Source organism: Lissotriton helveticus, chromosome 1_1 (genome assembly GCF_964261635.1).
Source record: "Lissotriton helveticus chromosome 1_1, aLisHel1.1, whole genome shotgun sequence".
Taxonomy (NCBI): Eukaryota; Metazoa; Chordata; class Amphibia; order Caudata; family Salamandridae; genus Lissotriton; species Lissotriton helveticus.
The window spans coordinates 1,895,429,181-1,895,453,495 of NC_136057.1; the positions used below are offsets into that span (position 1 = coordinate 1,895,429,181).

Sequence of the window (24,315 nt, forward strand, 5' to 3'; positions counted from 1 at the left end):
AGGTCTTCGGGTAAGTCAGGAAAACACAAGAAGTCAAAGAAGCGCAGGTGTTTTTCGACTTCTCCCCTTCAGTCGGCCGACGCGGAATACAGAGCATCATCTCTCAAAGGCTCCATCTACCGTGCCTACTTCTAAGAGGGCTCGAGGCCTCAATGCCTTTCCGGGAGCCAGGGCGTTTCCTCATCTTTGGGCAGCCCGGCTCCACCGGCGGTCGGGGACACTGGGACTTTGAATCTGAAAGAAACAGGTTAGTGGTAGATTCCTTACCTTAGAATATCTCCAGGCGTCAGACTGGATCCAGAAAGTTATCGTCAGCAGTACCACTGCGCGTCGCTAAGCGTCGTTTGCAGCTCCGCGTGCGTCGTGATCGCTGGGATGATGTCGTCTGAGTACTTAGACGCCGCCCTCGCGCGCTGACATCAGTTCTTTTTTCCGCGCCAGCAAGCGCAGATCTGGGAAGAGCAGTACTCTTAGTCATTTTTTGACTAACTTTTTTGATCTCTTTTGAGCACTTCTCGAGTCGACCTTCGACTCGCGGTTCCGGTAGGGATGCCGGGGTTTAAGCCTTGCGAGGACTGTCACCGCTTGATGTTGGTGACCGACCCCCACCGTCGGTGCCTTTACTGTCTCTGGGCCGACCACGATGACAATTCGTGCCCCGACTGCCGGGCCTTGACCTTGAAAGATAGACGGGAGCGGTCCCGTAAGCGGCTTGAGCTCCCGCAGTCGGAGCCGCAGTCATTGCCACTCGACGAGTCACCACTACTCGTCGGGCTCCAAGTCCTCAGGTAAACCGAGGCACTCGAAAAAGAAGCACCACCCCAGACAGGACTTTGTGTATTGGGACAGGGAGGGCTGAATAGAATGAGATGCCTGGAGCACACTAGGTGCTCCATGCATACCCCAGTTCAAACCGGTTGCTGGGACACTCCAGCCTCAGCTCTGGCGCGAAACTGGACAAAGGAAAGGGGGTGTAATCACCCCCCTTCCTGGTTCCACCCATAGGAGGGACCTAGAAAGTAATCCAGCCTCTTTTTAGTTGTATAAAGGTAGGAGCGGAGTCCTGAGACAGATTAATCCTGAATTGAAACTTGACACAAAACTCTGGACCTTTGACATTCTGCTGAAGACTGAAGAATCTCCCTTGTGGCCAAGGAGTGACCACCCTGGGCAACCAGGCACCATCCAGCAAATCAACGGCTTGCTTTGTCGACGTTTCCCGCCGGAACCCGAGAACAGAGCCTGACAAGACCCAGACTTCCAGACCTCTCTGACCCTCTCTTCATGACTGCAGCATAGCTGGGGTCCGTGGAGGCGACGAGACACGTGGTGCCGAACATCTTGGAAAGCCTGCAACTTGCTACCTGTGCAGCTCCTGAGGTATCCTCGAAGCTGTGTACTGGGGATTGAGAAACCCCGATCTCGAGCTCCATCTGCGACGAAGATCAACCCCCCACACTCCACGAGTTCTGCGTTGGGCCCTTCTGCTTTTGTTCTGCTCGACGCGTTGTCTGGTTGCTGGCCCGTTGGATAGTAGCCTCTGTGATGACAATCCTTTTGAACCACATCGCTGGTCTGGTTGCTCCAGACTGGCCCTTGCTTCCCTGCAAAGGTGAAGCACCTCAGACCTTGCTGGTCTGCACCAGAAGCCTTTGTTGTATCCTGCGTGGACTGCCTTTGCCAAGGCTTGTTGACTCCAATCCAGAAGTCTACCCCTCCATCTGCGAGATCCTTCGTGGGACAGTCAGTCTCCAGCACCCGGTCGTCGTCGACGCCTCCTGGTCCACGTGGCTGCCAAGACCAGCTTCAAGACAGCACCTGATTGCTCTTCGACGTCGTCTGGTTCCTCTCTGGTTCCACCCGGTCACTGGCTAGGACCCAGACTCTGTCCCCTCTGCTTTCAGGTCCTCTTCATCCTCGATCCACCCTGGGATCCACCCGGACATCTTCCTCCTGGTCACCCGCAGCCTCTTTTCTTCAGGTCTCCATAGGATCCAACGACGAAACCCGACACATCTTCACACCTTTGCACTCGCCGTCTGTGGGTGAGGTAACGCGAGTACTTCGGTGCTCCCAAGGGTATTGACTATCCAAGTGTTTAAGTCTCTAGTTGTTTCCTCCTAGCTAAACCGGAAGTATCCTAAATCCCTTTAAATCTAACTTCTAAGTTCCACATTGACTTTGCATTGATTGTGTATAGACACTGCACGCGCCGCCCGTGGGCCTCCTATTTCTAAACTATTGTTAAGACAGTGTAGCCCCAGCGATGCCCAAGGCCTTTCCTTTTCTCGTGACGTGGTACTTATACCACTTTCTTAATATATGGTTTGCTTCGCCCCTAGGGCCTAACCGTAAATTGTGCAACTTAACGTATAATAACTAAGTGTCTTGTTATTTGCTTTGGCCTCTGACCTCATAAAGAGTTCAGAGGAGTGTGTTAAAAATAAATACATATATATTTTATATATATCCTGTGTGGTGTCCTTTCGTTTGATATTCAAGGGGTTACATATGGTAAAACAGCTGGCTTTACACGCCCTCTAGAGTTTTTTAGCCTAAGACTGTTCTGTCCACACTACCACTAGGATAGCTGGTCTATAAGGTTGACTTACAACCATCACCAGAAGGGTTGTTTGGACTGGTGCAAGGTGATCACTAGAATAGTGAACATCATATACCAGGCCAACTTCTCACACGAAATAGCCAAGTTTTCAGTGCCTTCCTAAATGACAGCAGGTCAGGGAGACCCATATGTGGAAAGGAAGTTAATTCCATGCCCTTGTCGTGCATGTAACAAAGCTTCTGCCACCCCAGTTGGCTCTTTTCAATCTAGGCACAATCACTGCCTTCGTTCCTAGGGAGCGAAGAGTTCTGTTGGGAAAGTACCATCTAAAACACTGCCTGAGATGGACCAGTCCACAGTCGTGCAGAGCCTATAAGGCCGTACAGAAGGATTTAAATCTAACCTGTTGTCACATTGGCAGCCAGTGGAGCTTACTAATTTCATTTTGTACATATATAAATTTAGGTGTGCCTTTTAGCAACCTAGCTGCCGCATTTTGCAATAATTGCATTTTGTTCATATGTTGCTGCTGCATGTTCAAACATAGACCATTGCAGTAATCCAGTTTTGGCAGGATGAGGGAGGTTATAACTATTCTTTGACTTTCCTGGGGCAGTAGGTGTTATATTCTTTTAATCATCCTGAGAGTCCAGAAAGTAGAGGAAGTGACTGCATTCTCCTGCTACCCAAAGATGAGCCTGTTGTCAATTACTACGCCTAGGTTTTTTCCTTTCCTAACAGGAGTCAGTAGGGTACCTAACTCATCAGGCCACCATCTGGTTGACATAAAAATTGGCGTTATTTCCAAAAATAATCACTTCGGTTTTACTAGAGTTCAACTTTCCACAGTTTTCACTCATCCAAGTCTTTACGGACTGCACACAATCGTGGAATTTGCCTCCTCTCTCTTTTTCCTGATTTGGCAGCAGAGACACCACTGTTTGTGTGTCATCCGAATAATATGTTGAGTGAAAGACGAAGGTTCTAATCAGTTGTGCCAAAACTGATACATACACATTGAATAGCATGGGGGCTTAGTGAGGACCCCTGTGGGACCCCACAAGGAGGATAGAACGGTTTTGAAGTGAACGTGTCTAAGGTCACTGTTTGCTTTCTTTCTGTGAGGAAGGTGCGCAGTACTTTCCATGCTATACCCTGAAAGCTGCACGCAGACTGGCGGTCCAATAGGAGTTCTTGGTGGACCATGTCAAAAGCCGTTGAGAGATCTAGCATTATCAATGCTGCACTGCCCCCGACATACATAGCCTCCCTAATTTCTTCAACGGAGCTGATTCTGTGTTATGGCCTCCTCTAAAGCCGTATTGCATTGAATCTAGTATGTCGTTGTCCTGTATAAATCTGGGTAGCTGTGAATTCTTAACCCTTTCCATCAATTTTGCCGGGAGAGGAAGCTGAGAGATGGGCCGAAAATTATTGGGATCCTTTGGGTCGATTTTGTTTTTTTTCAGAAGAGGGAGAATCGAGGCCTCCTTCCATGCTTTAAGAGCTCAGAATTGAACATGGCGTTGAACAGTGAGGTAAGTATTTCAGCAATAGGTTCAGGAGCCGATTTAATCACTGTTACCGGGCAAGGATCAAGAGGGGAACGTGATCTAACACATTGCAGTAAGTTTAATGTTTGTTTTTGAGAGAGCCGAGCAAATTCTGTAAAGGGATTCAAGGTAGGTGGGTCAGAGATAATGTGTGTTTTGGTCACCCGGTATAAGTGAGGCCTCTCTTGTCACCGCTGAAGAACAGTTGAATGTTAAAAAGATTTGTTCGATTTTCTTTAAAAAAGAGGATTGCGATTTCATTGCATAGTCTGGCTGATTGAGATCTTTGGAGTGCACGGAGAAGCTAGTCTGGATATGGTTCTGAACAGTTGTTTGGTGGAATGTTTGGCCATTGTAATTAGGTTAGCAAAAAACTTTTTAATTTACTGAGCCTTATTTCTCTTTTTCTGAGTTGTTATATGTCTTTGTTTTTGCTCCCTAAGTTCTTCTGAGTACAAAGGTGCGGTTGGATAGGAACGTTCCAGTTTAGTTACTTTTTTAGGTGCCACATTCCTACATACTGGCTCAATCCAGGTAGGGTACCATGTTGTGGCAGCCTCTTTGGTTGTTGAGCAATGGTGACATTGTAGTAGAGAGTTGGTCTGCTAATAGAGCCCCCTTGATTTTATTCCAAGTGCAAGAGGTGAATGAGCTTTTGGTAGTAGCCTGGTCTTGCTGACGATCTGCGAATGATAATTCAAATAGGATTGCTGAGTGATCCAACCATGTAAGAGGCAGTGAACCTGTGTAAGCTAAGTACGGATAATTGGAAAAGATGCCATCCAGAGTGTAGCCTGCATCGTGGGTAGAGCCTTGTACTAGTTTTACTAGCCCTGTGCTACTCGTAATATCCAACATGCCACCTGTATCTGAATCCCTAGTGGATTCTAGATGGAAATGAAAATCACCAAGCATTGTGAAGTTATTTGTACAAAAATCATCCGTTAGTAAAGTGCTTATGTTAGCCAAAAAAGCATTTTTTGGACTTGGAGGTCTATAGAGTAATATTCTCTTAAAGGAGTGATGGTCAGAGGGTTGGAAACTGAAGGAAAGTGCTTCGCAGGTAGTGGCAGAGACTGTTTCGAATGCGCTTGACAGCGGGTTATGATAAATAACCACGAAACCCCCACCCCTCCTGATAGGCCTAGTCGGCGTATGACAGATAAACCCAGTAGGAGTGTCTGTGACAAAATCCGGTCTTTACCCATCTGTCCAGGGTTCTGTAACAAATCTTTATTTTATGGCTCTCTATTAGTTCTGCACCTGACTCCCTCTAAAACGCTCCCTTTCATCAGAGCTGTTCGGGGAAACTGTGTAGTTACGAACATATCCTCCCGAACAGGATTTTCAGGCTATGATACTGATGTTTCAGGCTGTAGCCTGGGTTTCGGGGAGGCTGCTGGACCTCATGGCCTCCTGCTTGTGACACATGCCCGCTGTCATATGTGGGCTCAGCAGTGAAAACTCAAGTTCCAGTGGACGCAGCATCAGAGGAATCTCTATGACACGGTCCAGATCTCGGCGGGAACTGCAAAAGATCTGCACTGGTGGTTAACAAACCGTGTTTGGGTCGGCTGCAGACCCCTCTCTCTTCCCCAACCAGATCGGACAGTGGTGGAGGATGCGATTCTCCTGGGATGGAGTGGCCATCTGGGAGAGGTGGGGATCAGAAGCCTCTGGAGGAATTTGGACTCCGCATCAAACCTCTGGAGCTCCGGGCGATCCGGTTGGCATTAAAACCTTTTCGATCCTCCATCAAGGTAAAGCTAGTGCAAGTGTTTACGGACAACCCCACCGCCTTGCGATACTGCAACAAACAGGGCAGGGATGGGTCGTGGACCCTTTGTCAATACACCTTGTATTTTTGGACATGGGTGATGCGTCAGGGCATATCCCTGGTGGTTCAACACCTGGTGGGCTCTCTGAATGCCAGGGCGTACAAACTCCGCCGAAGATGCCTAGCCGATCACAATTAGCGTCTCCATCAGGAGGTGGTATAAGGTCTCTTTCAGCATTGGGAAGAGGCTTGGTTAGATATGTAAGCCACCACAGAGAACGCACAATGCAAGTCATTTTGCGCGCAGGAGTTTCCAAGGTGCTTGTCGCTCGGAGACGCTTTTCTTCTTGAGCGTAGCTGTAGCTCTGGCCTCCTGTACACCTTTCTGCCATTACCACCCCTGTCCAGAGTTCTCAAGAAGACCAGTAACGACCTTGCCCAAGTCCTTATTGTGGCTCCGGACTCAAAGAGTTTGGTATCCCGAGCTGTTGAGCATGGCCATTAGTCCTATGGTAAGGCTACCCCTTATGGAGGATCTTCTGTCGCAGCAACAGGGGAGTGTTTTCCACTCAAATCTGTCAGTGCCCTGCCTTCATGTGTGTAGATTGAGTGGCAGCAGTTGACGTCTTTCAGCCCTCCGCCCAAATTCTGCAATGTTATCTGGGCAGGCACGCGTCCCTCCACCAAGACTCCATGCGCCTGCCGTTGGGGCAAGTTTGTGGCATGGTGTGCAGAAAAACAGGTTGACCTTCTTTCTGCTCCCCCCTCTCTATCCTTTCCCTTGCCTGCCAGGGCGCTGCTTTGGGCACCTTAAAGGACTATCTTTCTGCCATTTCAGCCTTTCTTCGGTTGCCAGATCGGCCATCCCTCTTCAGAGCAGGGAGGATGGGTGGGGTCCTAAGGAATCTACGCCTAGATAGCCTCTACCAGATAAGGTGTCGCCAAAGGGAAGTAATGTGTTCTTCCCTGCCTGAAGTTCCTAGAGGCAAAATTGCCTTCCCAGGAGCAAACAATAGACTGTCCCGAATAGGCAGAAGTGACCCCTCCACCCCCTCAACCTCCAGAAAATGCAGGGTGAGGGCTGGAGCATCCTTTTTGACATAGTGTCAATTCATGCTTGAACGGTCTGCTGAGTGCACATTGAACACCGGCTCACACTTAAAAGGAGGAAAAACAGGATGCAAAAACAATTCTTCTGTAGCCACTGTCTGGTTGCGGGTAAACCCTACATTTGTTAAACCAGGCTTTTGTCTTTGGGTTTATTGGGGGGGAAAAGTGGCGGCCTCCAAGTTGGGTTTTGATTTTAGATGTCGAAGGGGACGTTCTCAGATGGATCACCTCCTTTATCCCAGGAAGAATCCAAAGGATCCAGCTCTCACCTCTGAGCCCAAGGAGATCTCCTGTGGTCTCCCACAGGGCTCATCCCTCAGCCCCACGCTCTTAAACACATATGACCTCACTGGTCAACATTGTCAGATCCCACGGTCTGAATATAATTTCCTACGCAGACGACGCTCAATTCATCCTCTCACTCACCGACAACCCCACCACCACTAGAACCAACTTCAACAGATGCATGACAAACGTCACTGACTAGATGATCGATTACTTGCAGCTGAACACAGACAAGAAGGAAGTTCTGATCTTTTGCAACTGCAGCAACACTTGGAACGACTCCTAGTTGCCATCAGACCTAGGACCCACACCTTCCGACCACACCAGAAACCTCACAATCATCATTGACAAAAAGCTCTCCATGAAATCACAGATCAATGCAGTCCCCTCCGCCTGCTTCCTCACTCTGCACATACTACGTAAGAACTTCAAGTGTCTACCCCTAGACACAAGATGCACCGTGACACAGGCCTTCATCACCAGCCGACTGGACTACGGCAACGCCATCTATGTAGGAATCGCCGCGCACCTCCTCCAGAGAGACTTCAGACCATACAAAATGCTGCAGCCAGGCTCATTCTCTGCCTTCCCCGACAAATCCACATCATACCTATCTCCAGCAACTACACTGGCTCGCCGTACAGAAGACATCCTTATGCAAGATGCTGACCCACTCACACATGCCTGACCATAACCAAGGACCCGCCTACATTAACCACTGCCTGAACTTTCACCAACCATCAAGAAGACTACGCATCGCCTCCCTTTCACTTGCCCATATTCCTCGCATCTACCGGATCAGAAGTGGAGGACTCACCTTCTCCTACATCACAGCACAGCACAGCCTCCCCATGCACCTCTGGAGCATCACCTCACTTACAGAATTCCGAATGGCCCTCAAGACCTGGCTGATCAAATAAGCCTCCGGGACCTGCAAGCACCTGGATACTCCATCGGGTGATTAGCAACGCTTTATAAATCCTGATTGATTGAGATGTGGGAGGACACTAGAATTACCAAAGTACACACACTCTCACTCTCGCACTCTCACTCACACACACTCACTCACACACACTCACACACACACTCACACACACACTCACACACACACACACACACACACTCACACACACACTCACACACTCACACACTCACACACACACACTCACACACACTCACACACACACACACACTCACACACTCTCAAACTCTCAGACTCTCACACTCACACTCTCACACACACACACACACTCGCACTCTCTCACACTCGCACACTCTCTCACACACTCAGACACTCTCACTCACACACACACACACACGCACACACACACACACCCACTTACCCCAATGGTTATGGCTTGCCCATTAGTAATTCCCAAACACTAGCTCATGTTAGGCATAAATGTGGCACCTACTTCAGAACACTTCTGGACCTAAGGAAAGTCAGCAGAGAACTGATCCTGCTCTCTGCGACCTGAGACGATTCCTGAAGGACTGGGCCTGCTCCCTCTTGTACCCAGGACAAAGAAGTGGGCTCCAAGGGTCTTCTGGCTGACCTGTATCTGACTAGAAGAGTCATTTTCTTGCATCTGCCCAGAGCAGCAGCAACTGGACATGGATTGGACCCTGCTGTTGCCCACTGACGCAGTCTCCAAGTGCCTCCCCTGCAGTCCTGGGGTGCTTTAGAAGTGTACTCCTTTGGTGGTTTGGGACTTAAAGGAGTAGATCAGAAGGTAACATCGTGACTATAACAAACCTGGTTGGTGTATCTAACCTGCTCTCTATCACAGTCCGCATCAAATTGTGCCTAGATTCTGGTCTACTGCGACCATTGTTTATCATGGTCAGTTTATGCTTCTTGACACCATTCCTACTTAAAACTTTATAAATGTATATATCGGATTCTACTATTGGGTTTTTGTCATTTTGTTTATGAAAGGTTACTTTATTTTTCTAATTTACTTAGGGATTTTTATTATTTTGCATTTTGACTGTTGCTGTTTTGGTACTGCATAATTACTTTACACATTGCTCTAAGTTAAGCCTGTCTGCTGTATGCCATAGCTACCAGGTTATTAAGCTCAAGTTAGTTAGTGACTTTGAGGGTTCACACTGAGAATGGCTGTGATTGTTCCTTGAGGCAGGTAGTCACCCATCCAAAATAGTAATCCAATGTGTACAGCAAACACGTTTCCCTCTCTCAATTTGGCACTAGGAGCTGTAAACTCGGCCTATCTATACACACACACAGTCTTTGGGACAGGACCAGAGAGATCTTGCTGATTGTTCCAGAGTATCTTGGGGCCTCTCTGACTCGAAAGATACATGGTGTGCAGGGTGAGTCCAAGCATGTTATCTGTGCTGGTCTGTATTCCACAGATTGTCTTGGCAGGGCGCTCAGTACATGTGTTGCTCTTTGTAGGTCTGTCTTGAGGCGCACTGGGATTTCTGTAAATGTTCAAACTTTGCAAATGGATGTGCCTTTTGATAGGTCTTGCCTCTTTGGAGAGAAGGCTGACCTGGCTTTGGAACGCTTTAAAGACAGAAGAGCTGCAATACGTTCCTTGGGGGTGTTGGCCTCTGCTAAACAATTTCCAAACTAGTTCAGAAAATGTATGTATGTATTTATTTGCTTATTAAGCGCGTCTGCCACCCGAAGGGTATCCTGGCGCTGAGACCACATCATTCCTACAGATAAACTACAATTACATTACTCTGGGGAACAGAAAGGTCTTGAGATCCTTTTTAAAGGAAGTGAGATCTTGTCTACTCAGCGTCAGCGGGAGGGTGTTCCAAAGAGTAGCGGCCGTGAAGCTAAAAGCACGGCCACCCATCCTCACTCTATTGAACCTAGGGACCGTCACTAGAAACGCGGAGGAGGATCTCAAAGGTCTGGCAGTGTGGTACCAGGAAAAAAGATTTTGGAGCGGTATCGGTCCCTGTCCATGCAGAGCCTTAAAAACAAGGCATAAAGCCTTAAAGGAAATTCTCTGTTGGACGGGTAACAAATGAAGATCAGCCAGTGCGCCAGAAGAAGAGGCAGAGCGAGGGCGGGATAGAGCCAATTTGGCCGCCATGTTTTGGATCCTCTGCAGCTTTAAGATCAAAGTTTTGGGGGCTCCCAGAAGTAGTGCATTGCAGTAATCTAATCGACTAAGAATAGAACTGCGCACTATCTCTGCCCTGGCCTCTATGGGAAGGAGCAGTAAGATCTTACGTAGGGCACGGAGTAAGCCCATGCAAGCCGCCGTAGTCCTATTCACAGAGGCATCGAGCTGCAGGTTGGGTTCAAATAGAACTCCCAGATTACGGGCCGACTCAGCCGCCTCTACCGTACCTAAGATGGATGTAGGCCAGAAATCGTCCGGAAGCGGACGGGGGGTACGGTCTAGGGAGCAATGAAGAACCTCCATTTTAGATCCATTGAATTGAAGCGCGTTAGCTCGCAGCCACTCAGCTGTTGCTGACATACAGCAGTGGAAGGTGTCCTTAGATACTGCCTTAGAGCCCTCAAATGAAAAAATCAGTTGAGTGTCATCGGCATAATTGATGACGGATATGCCGAATGACTTTATCAGGTCAACCAGGGGTCGAAGATACAGATTGAACAAGATCGGACTGATCGCCGATCCCTGGGGGACGCCCGGATTCACTTGTTGTATGGCAGATCGAAAAGGTGGTAATGCCACTGCCTGCTCTCTGTTGCTGAGATAAGATGTTAACCATCTCAACGCCAAGCCAGTTACTCCTGTACTCTGAAGACGGCTCAATAGTACTGCATGGTCCACCGTGTCGAACGCGGCCGACATGTCAAGCAGCACTAAAAATGCTGACTTGCCCATGTCGACACGCGCTCGTAGATCGTCCAATATGGTGACCAATGCAGCCTCAGTGCCGTGGGCCGGCCTAAAGCCGAATTGCGATGTATCCAGGCAGGAGTTATTTTCCAGAAAGCTGGATAATGTTCTGGTGACCCACTTCTCTACAACTTTTATTATGAATGGTAAAAGCGAGATGGGTCTGTAGTTGGCCGGACTTAGAGGGTCCAAGGAAGCCTTCTTCAGCAGTGGTGTAACAATTGCCAACTTCCAGCTATCTGGGACTACTGCTGTACTCAGTGACCGACAGCAGATGGTATGGAGCGGAGGAAACAGCTCATCTTTGAATGCCTTCCAGATCTTGTGAGGCATAGGATCAAGTGGTGATCCTGAAGATACGCCATTAGCCAAGAGACAGATTTCTTCCAAAGAAGGACTAGGAAAGCAGGACAGCTGAGATAGGCCCTCCCGATTATCATCCTTCCCAGACGCCACCATAAGGGGGGACTCTGCAAGGGGAGACAAGGAGGACGTGGACTGACCAGAAATCTGTAGTCCGTTCAAAATTGTCCTAATCTTCTCCTCAAACGCAGAGGCCAAAGAATCACACAATTCCTGGGAGACAGGGATAGGTGGAGCAGTACAAGGCGGGTTGGCTAAGTTGTCAACTAATTTAAACAATGCCTGCGATTTATTAGAGGACTTGGCCAGCGTGTCTGCCAGAAAATGAGCCTTGGCCTTCTTCAGCTGAGACTTGTACTCCTGTAAGGTCGCTTTATATGCTACCTTATCTGACTCCCTGTATTCTCTCCTCCAGAGTCGTTCCGCCTGTTTGCAGCGAAGTTTATGCTGTCCAAGGTCATCAGTGAACCAGGCATTAGATCTTCTAGGTCTGTCCCTCACCTTCCATAAAGGAGCCAGTCCATCCAGGGATGTCAATCTGCTGGCAAAGGGCCAAGTAGCTTTTATCCGCACTTTCCTTCACCATAAATGGTCTGGACAGCAAGGTAGGTCTAGTTGGTTGTCTCAAAAGACGAGACCATTGCCTACTGATCTTAGTAACACCTGGGTCACCTGTCCTTAACAAACCAGGCAGAGAGATAGAAAATAGGACTAGTGCATGATCAGTCCAGCATTGATCCACGACCTCTCCCACTGTGACTAGATCTTTATCGGCAAATACAAGATCTAAAGTATGCCCTTTAACATGAGTAGGTGACGTAACCAGCTGTGCAAGTTGTATATTGCTACATGCTTGGCAGAGTTCTCTATATGCTAGATCTTGAGGGCCAGAAGGCCAAAGGTTAAAATCACCTAACACTAGTAGTCTGGTGTGGGAGTTTGAAAGGTCGTAAATCAGGTCAATCAGTGGCTGAAGAGCCGTGGTGGTTGAAGAGGGTGGTCTATAACATAGAAGACCCGTTACTAGAGTGCCGCCCTGGGCCGTGATGGAAAAGCCCATGAGCTCAAACCCTGATACCTCTTTTACCACCAGCTGTGTAAAGGAAATTGAGTCTTTAAATATATAGCCTAATCCGCCCCCTCTGCCAGATATTCGAGGAGAATGTTTTATAAGATAGCCCGGAGGACAGGCCCATCCAAGTTCCACCCCACAATCTACCTTAGTCCAGGTCTCTGTTACAAAAAGGACGTCTAGATGTAAAGAGTCTATCAGAAGAGCAATTTCAGCGTGGTGCTTTACAAGAGATCGGACATTTAGTAGTCCACAAGAAAGGACTGTGGAAGGGGGAAAGGTCATAGTACAGTGTTTACCAGCATTGGTATCCATCTGGGAGTCCTGAGAATGTACCAGAGGGTCCAACACACGAAGAGTGGCCGAGGTAAAGGCACCAGACGCACCCGGGACGCGAACGGGCGCAAACGGGCTTACCTCTGGTGCACCTCCGGCGCATCTACGGCGCTTCCGCTGCACGCACCCGCTGCGCGCCTGTTCAGCCATACTATTATATACTATAACGCCGCACGGGCTACCGGCTACTAGAGCCACTAGACCGAGCAATATGGCGCCCAAAGGTGGCCCAAGCACAAACACCCACCCAAGATGGCGGTCGGGACCACAACAGCCCGGAACCCCACTAGCTGAGTCCCGTCAAATGCGGGTGAAAACCAATTAATATGCGGGTGAGCCTACCTAGTTCCCAGGTTACAGCAGTGGCGAGCGCCCAAAGAGTGGTAAGAGGCTGAACTGCGCGATCACGAGCAGCGCGTTAAAAGTATTTTTCAAAGTAAGCAAACAAATGATACAAGTTTAAATGCGCGCAAGAATGAAAGGTCTACCGAAGTCCAGGTGAGAGCAGCTTAAGTAAGCTCTCCAATGCGCGGGCCAAATGTAGGGGCTATTCCAGAGGGCTGGGATGTAAGCAGAGACAGCCTTCCCAGTAAGTGATGCAACAGACCAAATGTATGCCAGTGTGGTCATCAGTCCTTCAACTCCTCTTTCCCTGCTACAACAGTCAGCAGAGCACTTTAGTTTGGCCTTTGTGGTGCATGTCCTTCCAGTGGGAGGCAGAATCTGGCACTTCCTCCTGGGTTGGCAATCTATCACGTCTGACAAATGGGTCTTGCAAATTGTACAAGCAGTCGGAGCACTATATTTTCTTTCATACCCACCATACATTCCTCCCACAATGGTACAATTCTCAAAAGAAAAGCTGTTATCCCGCAGGAGAAGGTCTGTTGCTCGCAAAGGGTGCCCTAGAGAGTGTACTGGACTTTGAGAAATGCAGGGGTTGTCCTTCATACTATTTTCTCATTATGAAAATGGATTAGGGCTTCAGGCTTGCCTTGAACCTCTGAACCCTGAAAACTCTCTTACGTATGGACAAATTCACAATGCTCACATTCGGTCAGCTTGTCATGGACAGGATCAATACCATGTGGTACTGCAACAAGTAGGGCAGGATGGGGGTCCTGGGTCCTGTGCCGAAAGGCTTTGCGCTTCTGGAGGCAGCTAGAGCACCAGGGCATCTTTCTGGTAGCCAACCACCTTGCAAGGGTGACTGAATGTCAGAGTGGATTAACTCCGCAAACGTCACATGTCAGATTATAAGTGGCGTCTGCATCCTGAGATGGCGCAGATCGTCTTCCACCAATGCCAGCGATTCTTGGGTATATCTTTTCAGCCATGTCTAACCCAACGAGTCAAGATTTTGCTTGTTGGAGTTTCTGCAAGAACACTTGTTAGGGGATGCATTCCAAATGGAATGAAACAAAGAGCTCCTCTTCACCTTCCAACCACTGCCTCTCCTGTCTAGAGTTCTGAAGAAGCTCAAGAATGACTGTGCCCATGTCATCCTTGTGGTTCTGGATTGGGAGAGTGTGCACCCGGAGATCCTGAACCATGAGCATCTGTCTTGTGATCAGGTCACAACTACAGGAGAATCTCCTGTCCCAGCTTCAGAGCAAATATTTCCAAAAGAATCTGCACAACTTGCACCTCTATGTGTGAAGATTGAGCATCAGCAGTTAACTGCTCTCGATCTGCCACCTGAGGTGGTATGTGCCAAAACCCATTCCACTAAATCTGTCAACACTGGGACAAATTTGCAAGCTGATGTGTTGCCCGGAACACTGACCCCCTGCAGGTAAAGCTGTTGGCCATCCTTTTATTTTGTCTTCAGCCCAGCGGGGTTTTACGGTGGACACTGTAAAAGGTTATTTATCGGCCTTTCTGTGTTTGTCAGATGAGTCGTCCTTGCTTAAATCACCTGTTATGTGGTTTCTTAAATGTTTGACACATGTTTCCCTCTTAAACTGTTTGCTATGCCACAATAGTATCTCAATTTGGTCTTAACATTCATCATGTGAATGCTTTTTGAGCTTATGCACAGCTGCTTGCTGTGTCTCTTGACTTGGACTTTCTTCCTCGTTGTGATGGTCGCATGTGTGAATTGTAGACAATCAGGTCACCAGTCCTACACCATATTTTTCTCAGACAAGTTGGTACTGAGGACTTGGATGACCTTCTGAAAAGTTATGACTCCCTTCCACATTGGGCAATCCATCATTGTACCAGTTTTTTTGCTCCTCCTCACCCCTTGAAAGAGGAGAGGTCCCAACTGTTGGACCCCAACTGGGTTTTAAACATTTACATAGATCGTACTAAGCACAATGGAGTAGATTAACTTTTTGTGGGATTATCTGGAGCAAAGAAAGGGACGAATGTGCAGAAGAGGACTTTGTAGATGCGGATAGTCCTCTGCATCAAAATCTGCTAAGCACTGGTCAAGAAGCAGCTCCCCAGAATGTCTGAGAGCCCATTGCAGCAAGGCCACTAATATTGCTTTAGCGTGAGGGGTGTCTTTCCTTGATGTCTGCAAGGCTGCGATGTGGGCATCAGTGCATATGTTCCCAAAGCAGCCACGTCTGCCAGGAAGGTCGCAACATGGTCAGTTCTGCTACACTTTTTGGTCTCAGCCCATTTCCTCCATCTTGAAGAGGTACTGCTTTGGTATTTATTCTGAGGTGAGGAATATGTGGTGAAAAGTATCCATCAGGAGAAGTTTGTACCTTCTGCAACAAACTTTCTAACCACAGATTCCTCACTGCCATCACTCCTCTCTGGTTTGTGTACTACTAAAGTCCCAAACTAGTATTCACTGATGTCAGCACGCAGGGGTGGCTTTTATATGCGTCTCTGTTCTGTCCCTGTTCTGTCCCTTCCGGGGCAGTAAGGAGTCAGCGCAGAGCTGCATGACACTACATAGTGGCACACCAAGCACTGCTGCACAAAATCTCCAGATCCAGTCTGGCAACTGGGGTATAGTCTAAAGGTTAGGAATCTGCAGTTAGATAGAATATCCACCAGAGAAGGCTCTACCAAAGATAAGTAACTTGGTCTTTAGATTCTGAGTGGCAGGCACTGTGTTGTAGAACACTGCCACATTTAAGGCGTTAACATTACAAAGCACCCTACCTATCAAACCACTGTCAAAAAAGTACTTGCCCTAGTGATGGAATGTTGAGTTCTACCCATTTCTTTGTGGTCTCAAAGTGCCTGATTTGCTAATTTGCGATTTGTAATGGTTGAATAGTTGTTAATAACAGCAGGTACATTGGTGTTGTTTCTGCAATAACAGCAGTTTCAATCTAACATCCCCACACAAAGTTTGGACAACAAAATCTCTTAGCAGGCATGGTAGGTTTTGTATATTAGACTAATCTTTCCTACACCAATCTTCGCTTACCTTTCGAAAAGGCGTAATAATCGTATCCATCTGGCTTCTGGGGATTATGTAGCGACACTGCAGAAATTATGTTGTTAGGAATCCCTCTCCAGGATTCACGGACCGAAACCTCTGCATGTAAAACACCTGTTGAAAATAAAACATGATTTAGGAGGGTCGGGTAATATATTAATAAAACTGGACAAACCACTGCAGGTCAGAGCGCCTCTTTCAGTTCAGATCATCTGAGACATAAGGCGAGTTACTTTGAGGCAAGATGTGATACTTTAAGGAAGGACTGAATATTGGCTGTTTTCGAAAGAAATGAGGGACGAGGTGACAATGTCTCCATAAAATGTGTTCTAAAATGAACGCGCACTGACTACGCCAATAGGTCTTGCCCCTGAAGTCTATTGGTTTCAATGCTAGTTTCTTGTCCTTAGATGGCAAGCTTCCATGTGTAGGCTGATGGCCACCTTTAGGTATTTTTTTTCTTTACAAGAAAGTTAAAGAATTATTTCAAAATGGTCACAGAGTGCACACACATAAGCATCTTTTAATAGTTTTTTCTTCCGGCAAAATAAAAATAATTCTAGATTGACAACCCTGAATGCATACTCAAACAAAGTGGCCATTGTTGGATCGTTTCTCATACGCTGTAAGAAAATTCATTTAAAGATGACTGTCCCATATACTGACAAGGCAGCCGTCCTTAAATGAATTTTCGTAAAGCACATGAAAAACTGTTCTAAGATGGCAGTCGCGCATGGATGTGTACACCAACCGGGCAGACATCTTGTGATGGTTTAAAAAACGTTTTAGCCTGCTTCTTACAAAAGAGTGGCAGAGAAACTGGGAAGTCTGTAAGGGCACGCAAGGGCTCATGGAAGCTATTTTTTAATAAAGGGAGTAGGGGTGGGAAAGGAGTTGGAAGAGTATATGCAGGCACAAAATAGCTTCCCATTCACTACAGTGCAAGGTCTGACGGCAGATGATAACGGTACTCCTGGGGTGCGGGGGACACATACGAATAGTCAGGAAAGCTACTAAATCAAAAGCAGGGACTTGAGATAGCCAAGGGAATGAGAGACAAAGTTACGGACTATTAGAAAGGATAATCCTTCGAAATGAGTGTATCCAAGGGTTTCCAAATAACTGATATTAATCAATGGCCATGTACGCTGTTGACATATGAACAGAGTCTGGCAGCTTCTATTGCTGCCCTGTTCCTATTGCAACCAGTGTTCCACACATCTGAATTGGGTTGAGCGGGAGGTCAAAGGTTACTGGACTGTGCCAAACCTGTCAACACTGGGTACCAACATTTACAGCGCCTTCTTGAATTTGGCCTCGATGACTGATCATTTCTACCACTGTACAGTCAAAACACATGGCTGACATTGTTTTAGAGAAGCCTGCTCTGTCTGTCCTACATGCTAGGTTTAGCACCTTGTCTCTCCCTGACACTTCAATCCCATTTAAAGAAGCTGTTCTGTGTGCCATTCATGGACTTGTTCAGTACAGGTAACACACCTGTAAACTAGAGGTGATTGCTCTTCCTATTGTGTGTGTGGTGTAGAGATGCCTGCGCTCCATGGTATTGAATTTAATGAAGCTTGCTTTGCCTGTACTACACCTACAGTTTAGAAAAGCGTACTCTAGTTTTCCTGCAATTACTGTTTGGGGAAGCTTGCTTCACCTGCGAGCATACATAGTTCAGAAAAGCTTGTGGTGTATGTCCTACACATATACATTAGAGAAACTAGCTCTGCCCATCTGGTGCTGTGGTTTAGGGAAGGGTGTTGGGGAAGCTTGCTCTTATATGTACAGTTCAGAGAAGGATGTTCTACTGTGCTACACCCATGGTTTAGAAAAGATAACTCTGCTTGTTCCGCGCCTATGGTTAACAGACGTTTGCTCGGTCTAGTGTCCGCTTTAAGATATGGGGAAGCTTTCTTTACTTACACAGTTTAGGAAATCTTGATCTACCTAAACTGAATCTTTGGCTTTGGGGGTGCTTGTCCTGCTTGCCCGGGCCAGGCCCTGCAGCCAACCCAACGCTGCACATGATGAAACGTGCACAGCGTGAGGGGTTGGCTACCTACGGGTGGGTTGGTTCCAGGGCCTGGCCACTGGTCAGCTTCTGTTAGCAGTCCCCTGCAGTGCATGGTTAAAGGTTGTTCACTGAAAAAACAAAGGTTAAAGTAATCTTATAGTTACGTCCAATAAAAAGAACATAGAAATTCACTGAATAAAACAAAGGTTAATGTCAGTGATAACATCAACGTTTTAAACAAAAAGAAAACACAGAAACTCATCAGTTATAGTGATCAGGGCTAACTATAACTTGCGCTGCCGCCATGCACTGCTTATGAGCTCACATATATCATCACTCATGACATGTTCTATGATATCACTTATGACATCACAAATAACATTATTGATGACATCATCCAATGAGTGTTAGTTTGTTTTATAGTTCACATAGTAGTTAACTACCATAGTGCTTGTCTACCTAATTTTTTACAGGCTGTGTCCAGATAATAGGTGTAAGTGTTTACAAAACGCATGTGCTCCTAATATATCATACATATGCCGAGGTGCTAAATACATTATAAACATTTGCATTGATGAGTAACCTGTGTGCAGGTGGCAATTGAAAACTTGGTGTTCAGCATGTTCCACACACGTTTTTTTAGCTCTGAAGTAACAGTTTGCAACAGGGCAAGATTCTACGTCCTACATGCTAAGGTTTGTAAGCAGCCTTGTGTTATTAGACAGAATCTTCTCAGCATGACAATTTTTGTTTAACATAACACAGAAAACTGTCCCTACCAGTTACTAACCTATGTACATGTGTTTCTTTTTCTTCAGAAGATGAGCTATCTGTAAAGTTTTCACCACAGTGTGAGGGCTGCAGGTGGAATGATCTTTAGCACATTTTAAGGCCTTGGTTATTTTAAGTGAATAGTGTCTTTTTTGCCAAGTATTGCATAGGGTTGTTAGAAATGGGAGTCTCTAGTTGGCAGAGGTAGGTACCTTTTTATTTTTTAGAGTTTTAAATAGCGCAAACTAGACCCGAGACATCTGGTATCAGAGCGCTTTACATGAGCACCAGTCTCGTTGTAGATGAACACATTCATTTTATTTTTGTTAGGCATGGGGAGATTAAGTGATGTGCTCAGAATCACAGGATGTTGAGCGTCATTGCAGAAACTCGAACCCGGTTCCCCAGGTCGACCACTCTAGCCGTAAGGCTACATCCTCTCACCTTTGTCCAAATAGGGACCCTTACTTCTAGTCAGGGTAAGGGGGATACACAATTTAGATAACCCCTGTTGTCTCAACTGCGTGGCCTTGGCACGAGCACACAGATGTATCCCAACGGCAATGTGTAAAGTATTTGTACTCAAAACACATAGTAATACAGTGATAACACCACAAATGGACCCTCAACAGTTTACGAAAAATAAAGTATCTTTATCTAAACTCAACAAGACCAAAATGACAAAAATCCAACATACAGGTAATAAGATATGACTTTAGGACAGTTATTACAAAAATAAAGCTTGTAGAAAGCAAATCGCTCCACCTGGGGCTATTGCGACATCGGGGGGGGGGGTACCTTGGGCCTACCATAGGGGTGCCTTACATGTAAGAAAAGGTAAGGTTAGGGCCATCAACATGGCAGTTAACAAACTGCGCACAGACACTGCTGTGGCAGGTCTGAGATACCTTTTGAGGGCTATTCATGTGGGTGGCACAATCAGTGCTGCAGGTCCACTAGTAACATTTGATTTACAGGCCCTGCACACTTCAGTGCACTTTACTAGGGACTTACCAGTAAATCAAATATGCCAATCAGGGAGAACCAATTGTAATAACAATTTACACAGAGAGCATATGCACTTTAGCATTGATTAGCAGTGGTAAAGTGACCAGAGTCACCATGTTGGCATTCGTGACAACTGTCTGTCCGGAAATAAGGTTTTATCGATAAATCTGCTTGACACAACCCAACTGTTTGCAGGCGCTGAATACGAGTCCCTGCACAGTCCAGATGCATGCGTATAAAATGTAAATTGGCATCTGTGACGTTCGTAGTGTCAAATTGTCATGTGGGACTTTGCGTGAGGCCGCCCAAAGACATCAAAAATGCTTCAATTATTGTAATCTACAACTCAGATTAACTGGTATGAATTTCAAAACTACTAGGCTCACAATGTTTCCTTATAGGCACCAACGGATTTCTAGTATAAATAGCAGAAACGAAGTAAGGACTCTGTTTTACTACCTTGATCAAGAACTTGACGTTCGAAACGCGCAGGAAGAGGAGAGTAATGGTCTGAATAAACCAGTTTTACAAGCCAAGAAGAATGCAACGTAATTTTTCAATTTTGTGGGTAATAATATATATTCACTGAAAAAACAGCCCACAGGTTTAAGGGATGTTATAGTTAGGCTGACATTTCACTCGTACAAAACCAGAGAAATGTGTCCATTATAACTCACGCCCCGCAATGCACTGCTGATGATGTCACATATTACATCACTCATGACATGGTCAGTGACATCACTGATGACATCTCAAATGACATCACTGATGACATCATCCAATGACTGAATGTTTCTAAAAAGTTCAAGAATGTTATATACATATATATATATATATATATATATATATATATATATATATATATATACACACACACACACCAAGGTGTATTGAAGAATGAGTGGGTGTATGAGTGTCTGAATGAATGATTTATGGGTGCGTGACTGACTGTATAAGTGATGATTAAACGTGTCTTAGTGAATGCATGGGTGAATGATTCATCTGTGTGAATGTCTGTATCAGTCTGTCAGTTGGTGTGCAAGTGCATGGGTTGGTGAGTTGCTACATGAGTGTCTCTATGGGTTGATTGATTGATTGTCTGAGTACCTGTATGGGTACCTGAGTGTCTTTGTGGGTGGGGGTGTGTGACTCCCTGCATGGATGTGTGATTGGGTGATTCACTGGGTGTATGGGTTTATGAGTACGTGTGTTAGGGACTGTATGGGTGAGTGAGTGTACATATAGCTGTGTTATGAGTAAGTAACTACATATGTGAAAGGCAGTATATGTGAGTGTTGGAGTATATAAGTGACTATATGTGACAGTGAGTGATTGTGACAGCGGCTGCATGGATAAGTGTGTGCTTATGTCAGTAATTGTTGAAGAGAGTACATGTATGGTACTATCTATGAATAAGTGAGGTGGTGTGTGTGTGTAACTGTATAGGTGGGTAAATGGCAGTGTAATTAATTCTTTGGGTGACTGACTAGGTGTTTGAGTAACTCTTTGGGTGAGTGGCAGTGTGTGTGTGTCTATATGGGTGTATGAGTGGATATATCAGTGGCTGTATTGATGAATGACTGCATGTGTGAGTGACTGTATGAGTTAGTGAGTGTATGTGTGTGTAGACGTATGAATCAGAAGTGGGTATGTGCTATTGGTCTGTCTATGGTTTCGATATTGGTAGTCTGTATTTTAGAGTGGGTGTATCAAAGGTTTTATTAAGGTGTGAGGAGGTGCATCAGATGATCATGTGGATGATGTCATCAGTGATGTCACTCACCATGTCATGAGTGATGCAATATGTGACATCAGCAGTGCGTTGTGGGGGCCCAAGTTAATAATTAGCTCTACTAACTATAAAGGCCCAATTTCTCTGGTTTTATATGAGTGAAATGCCCAACTTATTATAATGTCCCTAAAACCTGTGGTTTTTTTCAGTGAATTTCTAAGGTTTTTTAAATGCTAATCCCTAACTATAACGTTTCCGAAACCTGTGTTTTTTCCAGTGAATTTCTAAGGTTTTTATAAATGGTAGTCCCTAACTATAACGCCCCCGAGACCTGTGTTTTTTTCAGTGAATTTCTAAGGTTTTTATAAATGGTAATCCCGAACTATGACGTCCCCGAATCCTCTGTTTTTTTTCAGTACATTTCTAAGGTTTTTTAAATGTTAATTTCTAACTATGCCTACATAGGTAGGACATGTGCAGAAAGAGGACGAAAGGTGCTGAAAGAAGCAAAAGAAGTGCAGAAAGAACCAACAGGTGCAGAAAGAGGCCTACTTTGACTGTACCTTACAACAGACTCATACAAACTACCCTAATTACTAATCCTTCTCCGAAGATGTCTTAAACCTCACTTTCCTCTTGAAGCTTCACTATTAATCGACTGCTCAGAATGTTAGGCCTACGAAATATAAAACAGCAGTCCTAAGCATATCACTGTTGTAAGTCTGACCAAGTTTATGAAGGTATGCATGTCTCTGCTTTTACAGAGTGACATGTTGCATAAAAATAAACAATGCAGGGCACATGGGTATTCAATAGTATATTTGAGGGGTTCTGTAACATATATATACATAAGACATATCTGCCTATGCAACCGAATGACAGAGCAGAACTGAGAAAATTTGACCACCTATAGGAGAAGTTACCTGTTTTTTAAGCTACCATCTTCAGATGCATAACACACGTAAGAATACATATACTAGTAGATATATATATCAGTCATAAGAGCATGCACACCTTTAAACATGTCAGCTTGCACTTCCCATTTGAGTACAGAAAGAGGAGAGAAGTTCAGAAAGAAGCAAGAGAGTTGTAGAAACAGGAAAAGGAGGTACAGAAAGAGGGGACAGGGGTGCAGATAGAGGCAAGAGAGGTACAGAAAGAGGGAAGAGGAGTGCAGAAATTTGCAAGAGGTGCAGAAAGAAGCAAGAGCAGTGCAGAAAGAAACAGGGGAGCTGCTAATATGTAGCGCCTCTTGTCCTAAAGAAATTCTGCTCTTCTTCGTGGAAGCGAGAGCAAGTTTCCTGCTCTTGCTTCCATGAAGCAAAGCAGAGTTTGCAATGACATGGAGGGAGCAGTGCTCCTGCCCTGCCATTGCATACTGTAATGTCCTGGGGGTGGGCACCCCGGGACATTACCGTAGCCAGCCCTGGCGGGGGTGGCGGTCCTCAGGACCATCTAGTACTCCAGGACGGGTTCCGTGCGGCCCTCTTCCCAACAAGTTTAAAGCATTGGGGAGATGGTGATCCAGCTGGACAGGGGGTCCACAACTGACCCCTGCATTATCTTAATTAGTGCTCCGGGGAGGTAGTGGTCCCTGGGCCAGTGTAGGGGGCAGGAGCCCCCATACTTATTTATTTAAATTTAAGCCTGGGGAGGTGGTGGTTCCCGGGGCAGCATGGGGGGCAGGTCATGATCCTGCAGGCTTAGAGTGCCACATCAATTATAGTAAAGGGAACTGCAGGTAGTTTCCAATATTTAGGTGAAGAGCTGCTCCTTTATATAGAGCGCCTCTACAACTCCACTAGGACTCAGGTCACCTCAACAGTCTGTTTTTCTACAAGACATTTCAAGCACAGGATAAGCCCAATGCTATCCATGCAGGTGCTAGAAAAAATGGGAAAACTATTTGCTATTTTTTAACAAGGACTTTACACATAGGATAGTGCTATCTAGGCCAATCCAAAATGACACTGGCATTTTGCCATCCCAGGCATGGTATTAATTTTGAAATTTAACATAGTAATTCTTTTACAGTCTAAGTAGTCTACAGGAATCAGAATGATGCACCAAAAGTAAATAGCAACAGTGGTGGCTGCTGCAAAACTAAAGTGGGGGGTGAGGGGACAATGGATTAGGGGAATAATAAAAAAAACTTACCTGTCCTGCCGCTGACTCTGGCGCTGCCGGCTGCCTTGGTGCTTCTTGCCTCCCGGCAGGCAATGGGGCAATCTGGAAAAACAAGCACCCCACCCAATCCAGATTCTGCTCTCATGCTATAACAAGCTTGAGAGCAGCATGGGGATTAGACTGAGCAGGCTGGTCTGATTTTGGCTCAGGCACAGGGAACCTGTGCCATTTCTCCACATGCCTGTCACTACAGCCGGGTTGGAGAAACCGAAGTGTTCATGTCTGTTAGGCCGACCTAAAATGGCTGGTCAAATCCGCATGCGCACTTT

The 24,315-nt window shown here is 46.2% G+C and overlaps 1 protein-coding gene across 7 annotated transcripts in view; it reads right to left on the bottom strand.

The window, feature by feature from the left end:
* The window catches only part of PRG4 (proteoglycan 4), a 415,676-nt gene that overhangs the window by 2,003 nt on the left and 389,358 nt on the right, over positions 1-24,315 (bottom strand). For all 7 annotated transcript variants that reach the window (XM_078642714.1, XM_078642681.1, XM_078642696.1 and 4 more), the window contains one exon: positions 16,314-16,439. In XM_078642714.1, coding sequence (XP_078498840.1) covers positions 16,314-16,439 — 126 coding nt within the window. The remainder of the gene's footprint in view (positions 1-16,313; positions 16,440-24,315) is intronic.